Source organism: Physeter macrocephalus, chromosome 8 (genome assembly GCF_002837175.3).
Source record: "Physeter macrocephalus isolate SW-GA chromosome 8, ASM283717v5, whole genome shotgun sequence".
Classification (NCBI taxonomy): domain Eukaryota; kingdom Metazoa; phylum Chordata; class Mammalia; order Artiodactyla; family Physeteridae; genus Physeter; species Physeter macrocephalus.
In genome coordinates, this window is record NC_041221.1 from 142712034 (window position 1) to 142721450 (window position 9417).

At 44.2% G+C, this 9417-nt stretch overlaps 1 protein-coding gene across 1 annotated transcript in view; it reads right to left on the reverse strand.

Annotated features, from left to right (window-relative positions):
- DPYSL3 (dihydropyrimidinase like 3) overlaps window positions 1-9417 on the reverse strand; it is a 26186-nt gene that overhangs the window by 8213 nt on the left and 8556 nt on the right. The window contains exons 3-6 of the mRNA XM_024120468.1: window positions 8457-8577; window positions 4772-4928; window positions 3956-4097; window positions 687-857 (exon numbers count right to left, since the gene is read on the reverse strand). Coding sequence (XP_023976236.1) covers window positions 687-857; window positions 3956-4097; window positions 4772-4928; window positions 8457-8577 — 591 coding nt within the window. The remainder of the gene's footprint in view (window positions 1-686; window positions 858-3955; window positions 4098-4771; window positions 4929-8456; window positions 8578-9417) is intronic.

Sequence of the window (9417 nt, forward strand, 5' to 3'; positions counted from 1 at the left end):
CCATGGCCGCTGAGCCTGTGCGTCCGGAGCCTCTGCTCCGCAACGGGAGGGGCCCGAAACAGTGGAGGCCCCGCGTCCCCCAAAAAAAAAAAAAAAAAAAAAAAAAGCACAGTGCCTGAAACATAAGTGCTTGAAAAATACTTTTTACTAACAAGCACTGTATTTTTGAAACCCTTTCTGTTAGGTACCGGGCTTTCACTTTCATCTTTCACATGGAACTCCTCATGAGGAAGTCATCAGAGCTGTTCACCAATTTTTTTCCCATTCTTTCTCCTTCTAGGCACAAGGTATCCTTGTACTTCCTGACCTCCTGGAGAAAAGTATGGCCTCTGGCCTGGCTCTGGCCAGTGCAGGGTGAGAGGAAGTGCTATCTCGGAAAAGCTTTCAGGGCCATGTCTTGGTCCCCGACCTCAGCAATCATAGCACGTGCAGAGTTGGTGCCTCTACCAGCCCCCAACCCTGAGTGACTGTGATGGCAGAGCCCCTCTCCTTTGCCGACCCATTTTGGAAAGCAGGAGTGAGAAAGAAACTGTTGAGGTTTTAAGTCCCTAGGAATTGGGGATGGTTTGTGATTGCAACACGTGCCTGCCTGACTATCCTGGTTCACCACAAACACACGCCTCTCACAACGACGTTCCCTGCCCACATTCCCCACTCTGCTCCACTCCCACCTGCTCAGGTCTTACCGACTGGTGGTTCTTGGCAGAGACGATCTTGACAGCATCTGGATCCCAGATCACCAGGTCGCTGTCAGAGCCCACAGATATTCTTCCCTTGCGGGGATACAGGTTGAAGATCTTGGCAGCATTTGTGCTTGTCACGGCCACGAACTGGTTTTCATCCATTTTCCCCGTGGCCTGTTGAAACGTACACACACAAAATGGTCCATCTAGGGCTTCTGAGCTCAGAGCAGGGGGACCACAAAGGCCCACATATACAAAGAGGGACCTCTGAGGTGGTGAGCACAGAAGTCCACCCAGCAAGCTACAGAATCAGTGGGGCTGTCACCATCACCCAGGGAAAATGGTTAAATGCATGGCTTAAGATGGAAGTGACGAAGAAGAACTACAATCCTGCAGCCTGTGAAACAAAAACCACATTCACAGAAAGACAGACAAAACAAAAAGGCAGAGGACTATGGACCAGATGAAGGAACAAGATAAAACCCCAGAAAAACAAATAAATGAAGTGGAGATAGGCAACCTTCCAGAAATAGAATTCAGAATAATGACAGTGAAGATGATCCAGGACCTCGGAAAAAGGATGGAGGCAAAGATCGAGAAGATGCAAGAAATGTTTAACAAAGATCTAGAAGAATTAAAGAACAAACAAACAGAGATGAACAATAGAGTAACTGAAATGAAAAATACACTAGAAGGAATCAATAGCAGAATAACTGAGGCAGAAGAACGGAGAAGTGACCTGGAAGACAGAATGGTGGAATTCACTGCCATGGAACAGAAGAAAGAAAAAAGAATGAAAAGATATGAAGACAGCCTGAGAGACCTCTGGGACAACATTAAATGCACAAACATTCACATTATAGGGGTCTCAGAAGGAGAAGAGAGAGAAAGGACCTGAGAAAATATTTGAAGAGATTATGGTTGAAAACTTCCCTAACATGGGAAAGGAAAGAGCCACCCAAGTCCAGGAAGCAATGTTACAAGAGACAAGGAAGGACACTACATAATGATCAAGGGACCAATCCAAGAAGAAGATATAACAATTATAAATATGTATGCACCCAACACAGGATCACCTCAATACATAAGGCAAATGCTAACAGCTATGAAAGAGGAAATAGACAGTAACACAATAATAGTGGGGGCACAATATATTTAAAGTGATGAAAGGGGAAAACCTACAACCAAGATTACTCTAACAGTCAATGATCTCATTCAGATTCAATGGAGAAATCAAAAGCTTTACAGACAAGCAAAAGCTAAGAGAATTCAGCACCACCAAACCAGCTCTACAACAAATGCTAAAGGAACTTCTCTAAGTGGGAAACACAAGATTTTAACACCTCACCTACACCAGTGGACAGATCATCCAGACAGAAAACTTAATAAGGAAACACAAGCTTTAAATGACACAACAGACCAGATAGATTTAATTGATATTTATAGGACATTCCATCTGAAAACAGCAGATTACACTTTCTTATCAAGTTCACAGGGAACATTCTCCACGATAGATCACATCTTGGGTCACAAATCAAGCCTTGGTAAATTTAAGAAAATTGAAATCATGTCAAGCATCTTTTCCGACCACAACACTATGAGATTAGAAATCAATTACAGGGAAAAAAACGTAAAAAACACAAAACACATGGAGGCTAAACAATACCTTACTAAATAACCGACAGATCACTGAAGAAATCAAAGAGGAAATCAAAAAATACCTACAGACAAAATGAAAAATGAGAAGTTACAACAGACACTGCAGAAATACAAAGCATCCCAAGAGACTAGTACAAGCAACTCTATGCCAATAAATTGGACAACCTGGAAGAAATGGACCAATTCTTAGAAAGGTATAACCTTCTAAGACTGAACCAGGAAGAAATAGAAAATATGAACAGACCAATCACAAGTAATGAAATTGAAACTGTGATCAAAAATCTTCCAACAAACAAAAGCCCAGGACCAGATGGCTTCACAGGTGAATTCTATCAAACATTTAGAGAAGAGCTAACACTTATCCTTCCCCCCCCAAAAAAAAAGAAAGATAAAGAAGATGGAAGTGACTGCTCTGGAAGTATGCATTTTTTTCTGGACATGTACATACATTTACATACTTATTTATCCCTTCTAACTCCAAAAAGGATTACAGAGAGTTCACAGTAAAAACAAATGTAATTATGAGCCCAGATCTCAGATAATATGTTTGTATTTGCATGGGCACAAGATAAATACGGAAGAACCTCACCCAAATGATAACAATGGTTATCCCTGGGTTGTGGGATTATAAGTGAGTTTTGTTTTCTTTCATGTGTGTACTTTTCTGTAGTTTCCAAGTGTTCTTTATTGAGCATGTATCATGTTGGTAATTTTAAAATATATATTATTTTTTAACAGTTCCAGATAGTGCCAAGATAAATACATACACACATTCATAAATAGATAACAATGTAAAAAAGAAAGACCAAAAAAAATTAAGTTTGTAAGAGAAGAGACAAAAAATATTTATACTTTCCCCCTTCACAAAACAACTTGGGTAAGGAAAGAAGAATTTAGTTTAAAATCTAGTTTTGAGCTTCCTGCGAGCCAAGAAAAGGGAAACTTGGATTACACTGTGTAGATATGTATTCTATTTGGCTCTGAAATGAGTGTTTTTAGGGTTTTAAAAATAAAACAGAGGGAAGTGATCAACTTAATAATGAGTTATTTATTAATTTTACTCAAATCTTAGGAAGTGACTTCATTTGCATGACTTTTTTTTTTTTCAGCTTCTGTGATGTTAAACAAGGAAAATAAAACCAGGCCACTTTGCCAGAAGACTTTGACAGACAATCACCTGTACAGCCTGGATGACCACACACCACTCCTTGGTGAGCAAATGACTTGAGTCTTAGTCACAGACCCCTTGCTTATCATTTCAAAGGGTTATATCCAACCTTTTCAAAAGAGATAATAAAACCCTCTGAACAAAAAGAATGTTTAATTCACTATTATTTTAAGCACAGATCATTCATACCATCAGATAAATGATCTGTGTTTCTGGTTCCTAGTCCTTCACAATCTAGAGAAGGCCTCCTCAGAACCTCAGGCCCCAGGATTCATCACTCTAGAAGGGACATTCCCAAACCACCTGAGCCACCTGGCTCCAGAGACACCTGGGCAGGTATGAGGCCTCATCTGCACCCCCAGCACCCCCATCACAGGGCAAAGAGGAACAGTGGCAGGAGGCTCTGATCTGGCCCTGGATGCCCTCCTATGACCTTGATGCTTACCACGGCCTTGTCCCAGATGACAGACATCCGCTCCTCCACACCATTGGTGCCCTCGGGAATGGCTGTGAAGTTGTCCTTCCCGATGGCCTTCTGGGCAGTGCTGAAGGTGCAGTGGGCACTCCCGGAGAGCTGCAGGTCCCCACTGGCAAAGGAGAAAAGCTCCATGTGAATGGGGAGGCTAGAGGCACCGCAGGGGCCCAGAAATGAGGGTCTAGTTTAAGCACGTGGAGCGCCATGACTTGAGTTTGGAATCCTTATTCTCCCTCTTGCCAACTATGCGAACTTGGGTGAATTTCTTCCCCTCCCTAGGGCTCAGTTACCCTACCTGGAAAATGAGGGGGTGGGATTAGATCACCTCTTGTGTAACAAATAGGACCCAAATGAGGGATGGGACTTATCCACAGAGGGCAGCAGCAAACTAGTCTCCCTGTAATTTTGGTTAGGTGGTCATCAAAACTGGGCAAATGATTTTGTCTCCCGGACCCTCAGTTGCTCAGTCTGTAAAATGGTGATGCTAGTGCCTCACTCACAGCGTTGTTACGAGGAACAATGAGACCACACGTGTCATCTCACCCTAGTACTTGACATACAATATGTATTAACTGCTGTTACCGTTACTAATATGATCACTGTAGTATCTTTTAAAATACGATGGGGAAGAGCCTGTTATCTGTGCTCAACACTGCAGGGGAATTCTCGATGTTTTTTCCTCACTGCAGACTCTAGTCTAGCTGATGGATGGGCGGCTCCAGTCCTCATCCCATCGTTCCCAAGATGCCTCCACACACTGCCCACTACTTGTCATTCTGCACCAACCTGGCCAGCAAGGAGTTGATGTAGTCAGGGGTGGTTGGGTCAGGACTCAGAGGTGGGGATGTCACAAACGCAGCCGCCTTGGCCCAGTTCTTGCTCCAGTAATGGGTCCCATCCGTGCCCAGGCTGGCGGTGATGGGCTCCCCAAAGACCACGTTTCCTGGAACAGGTAGGACAGAGGCAATGGGTGATATAACGTATGTGCTGCCCTGGGCCGGGCTTAGATAATCATAGCCCCCAAGCCTACTCAAGGCTGAGGCTCTGGAGTCAGGCAGGCCTGGGTTCAAGCCCATGTTCCCCCACTTTTCTAAGCCTCTGCTCTTCTATCTTCTAAATGGGAACGATTCTGTATTCTGTAGAAGCCACTGGTTGCAAGATGCAGCATCAATTCTCAAATTCTGAGGCAAATTAATATTTGAGGCAAAAAATATATATATATATATTAATTGTAAGATTCATCTTCATTTCAGAAATGTTAAAATGTGGAATAAATAGGTCCTGGAATTGATGAAATAAGACGATGTCTACTTCTCAGCCTTGTGAAAATGAAAGGTTTGGCATACGCAAAGCGTCTGGCGCATAAGAGACGCTAAGCAAATGTGATTTCTTTTACACCTCTGACTCTTCCACACTGTAGAAGCCCAAAGCCCCATATGTGCCCACATCACTGGGAACTGCTACATCCTGCTGTCGCAAAGACATGCTTTGGTTCCACAAAGTAAAACCAATTCCTGAGGATGATACATCTTATTTGCATCATGTTTGTTACTCCTTAACCTAAGGCAATGAGTGATTTGCTCAAGGACACCCAACAACCAGGGACACAGCAAAGCTGAGGTTAGCTTCCCGGACCCTGTGTCTAGAATGAGAGGCCGGAATGTCCAAATTAAGGAGAGGGGAGGAAGGATACTGGGACATACGTTGATCTAAACTGAGCTTCTGAAAGAAGGGATAGTGATACAGAAGGCAATTGCTATCTCATAGAAGGTGGGTTGGTACCAAGTTTCTCTGTGCCAGAATCTTGGGCTAATGATGCCTGTGCAGCCCTTGGCTTCTTTAAGTTTGGTCCTCCATCTTCCACATTCAAGTTCCCCACAAGGTGGAAGTTTAAGAAGGCTGTATGGCTAGGATTACAGGTTTTGCCTTGCTTCAACTCCAATCAATTGGTCTTAGTTGCCTGGATTTCTGTGCTGGGAAGAATTCTAAATATGCTTCTGGTCTTACTAGAAAAGGCTCATGATTGATTTGTGATGTCTGCCATGGGCAAAAGAAGGAAGCAATGGCAATGATTCATATAGGACAGCCCTGCTCTTTGGGGCGGCAGTGAAAAGGATCCACACAGGACTAAAGAGAATTTCAAGGACTCTCCAAAACTATTTACCAGACTAAAGCATATGGGACTACAAAGAAATGAAAGTCAAGGCAAGCATTCAAGTACTATTAAGAGAAATACAACCTTAAAAGTAGAAGACCTCTCCCTGTGGACTCTTTAGATGGAAGACTAAAGTAAGTAGAGATTGCAATTATATTATTGACACAATTGGATTTGGAGACTAGCTCTCCAAGCTGGGAGATTCTGGACAAGATGTGCTTCAATTTCCTCATCTGAAAAATGGTGATAATAAATGCCAGTTTCTCCTGGTGAATTCGGCTTTGTGAATTCTACATAATAATACATTTAAAGTATTTCCCTCAATGCAGGGCATACAGTTGGTCCTCATTAAACTGAAATGCCTAATGTTGATTCTGAGCAGCCGTGCAGAGACGCTGAAGAGCACTTGGGGATTAAACGCCCTAGGGCTTAAACAGTCCCCTGGTCCAGAGGGAAGAGTGAACCCTGCCATACACTGTCTTCCTGCTCTGAATGCTCTTGACTCCTTCCCTGAGAATGACGGTTCATGAGATGTTTATTGGCTTCCATCTCAGCAGCCCGTTTTTCATCACTAAAATAATGCCTCCCTTCCACCCTGGAGACACAGCTGTACTAGTTCTCCTTGCCAGACAGTCACGAGCCAGAAGGCTAAGGGTGAGGAATTTTTCTACGTGGAATTTAAAATAAGACCCAGCACATAATTGAAACACACTGTCTTTGAAGCCCCCAGGTCATCCGAGAATGGGTCCCAAGCAGGATGTGGCCATCAGCAGGAGGCATGAGAGGGTGAGGATAGTAGGTGGCCATGGGGAGAGGAGTGGAGGTATCCCCGTGCACTTTTCTTTTCCTCTTTCCCTTCTCCAAGAACGGGTAAGCAGCACTGGGCTTCTTTCGTGGTTCTGTCCTGATGACTCATACCCAGTGAAGCAGCCAGGCCATATCATATGGAGACACTTAAAAGCTGAGCGAGAAAACAGCAGGCTTCCCGTGAGCAGGGTAAGGCAGGTGGTGCCCCAGAATCAGCCAGCTAGAAAGGCTGTCAGGGCAATTAGAGATTCCCCTCCCGTAAGAAAAGGGTCCCGTTTGCCAGAAGGCCAGGCAGCCAAACACTCGGCCATCAGTCAGCTGGAACTATTTTTAGCCGCCCCAGTCACTCACATGCGTTGTTTTACAGACCAGTTCTGGGTTTGGTAGATGAATCATTCAGCTTGGTCCCACTGGCACACGGCAGTCACAATCGTACAGCCGGGCCTAGGAGAGCCTCCCTCCCAACCAAACGCAGAGCCCTACGGCTCCCGCGTCTCAACCACACTCTGTTCACAAGTGAGCCCATTAGTGTGTCACTGAGGACAAGAACGGAAAGCAGGAAAGCAAGTTTTGAAATGAGGGTAAACTTGAGCTTAGCATGAGGTGGGCAAAGGAAGCCGAGTTAACAGCTGTGGAGAAAAGAAGCGTAAGTCAGAAGGCCATGGGGACAGAGCTGGGTCATGAAGGCCACACCGCTGGACATCCTTTGGAGACCCATTCAACGCCTTCTCTGAAATAACCTGTGCTACCCTGCGTGGCACAGGGGGTGGGACCTCCTCCCTGTACTCTGCCCTCAACCCTGGCCAATCAATTACACCATCTCTGGAGCAGATATTGGTTCAGAGATGAGCCCACGACCCAAGCCAAGGCAATGGCAGTGTTCTTGGGGACTTTTGCTTGAGCTATTGGAAAAGATGTTCTCTACTCCCTCACCATGCCCCCACCAAGTGTGGAGGACAAAAGCAGCTCTTAGCATTTATTCTTGTCCTTGTTCATACTGAAAAGAGAGGAAAGCAGAGTCCACAAAGGAATAACAGTGATAGAGCCCTAATATCAGTGTTTAAACCCCTTGATCCAGCCATGCCTGAAACACCCTCAACCAATAATTTACTCGTTTAAGTCCATTTGAGTAGGGTCTTTGACTGCTGCACCAAATATAATCTTCATTAATATGTCCATTTATAAAGTTCAGATAACATGAACTGACAGTGAAAGATCACAGGGAGGAAAAGAGATGCACCAATTCTCCAAAGAACTGATTCAAGCTGTGTCATCTCAGGCAGACCACTTACCCTTCCTGAGCCTCAGTTTACTCATCTGCCAAGTAGAAGAAATCTGGGATCCTGCCATCCACACAGGATACAGAAAGGATCCAATGGGCTAACAAGGATGAGGGGCTTCCCTGAGAGCAAGGCAATGAGCAAAATAGGCACCATTTATACAGGACAGCCAAGGGAAAGGAGCCACATGGCTTGTTAGGGGCTCTGAGATCTTCGGAGCACAAATCACCTTTTTTCCTGGCTTGCGAGATGAGGTCGGCTGCGCTCTTACTCATGACCTTCGTGACGTAGAGAGGACAGTTGGTTTGGCTGGCGATGGTGATGGCACGGAACACAGCCTCAGCTTCCAGCTGCAAAAAAAAGTCCCCGGGAGTCAAGGGGAGCACGAACCTCTCAGAGTACCACTCCCCTGTCTCTACAAACTGAGAATGCAGTGCTGCACAGAGGTTAAAAGCCTGGAAGATCTGCAGCTAGACGCCCTGGATCCAAACCTCAGAACTACAGCTTCCCAGCTGTGTTGCTTTACTGGGCTTCTCAAAAGTGGAGATCAGCCCCGAGATAAACCCACCCACTTATGGTCAACTAATCTACAACAAAGGATACAAGGATATACAATGGAGAAAAGACAGTCTCGTCAATAAGTGGTGCTGGGAAAACTGGACAGTTCCATGTAAAAGAATGAAATTAGAACACTCCCTAACACCAAACACAAAAATAAACTCAAAATGGATTAAAGTCCTAAATATAAGGCTGGACACGACAAAACTTTTAGAGGAAAACATAGGCAGAACACACTTTGACATTAATCGCAGCAATATCTTTTTTGATCCACCTCCTAGAGTAATGAAAATAAAAAAAATAATTAAAAAATGGGACCTAATTAAACTTAAAAGCTTCTGCACAGCAAAGGAAACCATAAACAAATCAAAATGACAACCCACAGAAAGGGAGAAAATATTTGCAAATGAAGTGACTGACAAGGGATCTCCAAAATATACAAACAGCTCATGCAGCTCTATGTCAAAAAAACAAACAACCCAATCAAAAATGAGCAGAAGATCTAAACAGACATTCTCCAAAGAAGACATAGAGATGGCTAACAGACACATGAAAAGATGCTCAACATCACTAATTATCAGAGAAATGCAAATCAAAACTACAATGAGGTATCACCTCACACTGGTCAGAAT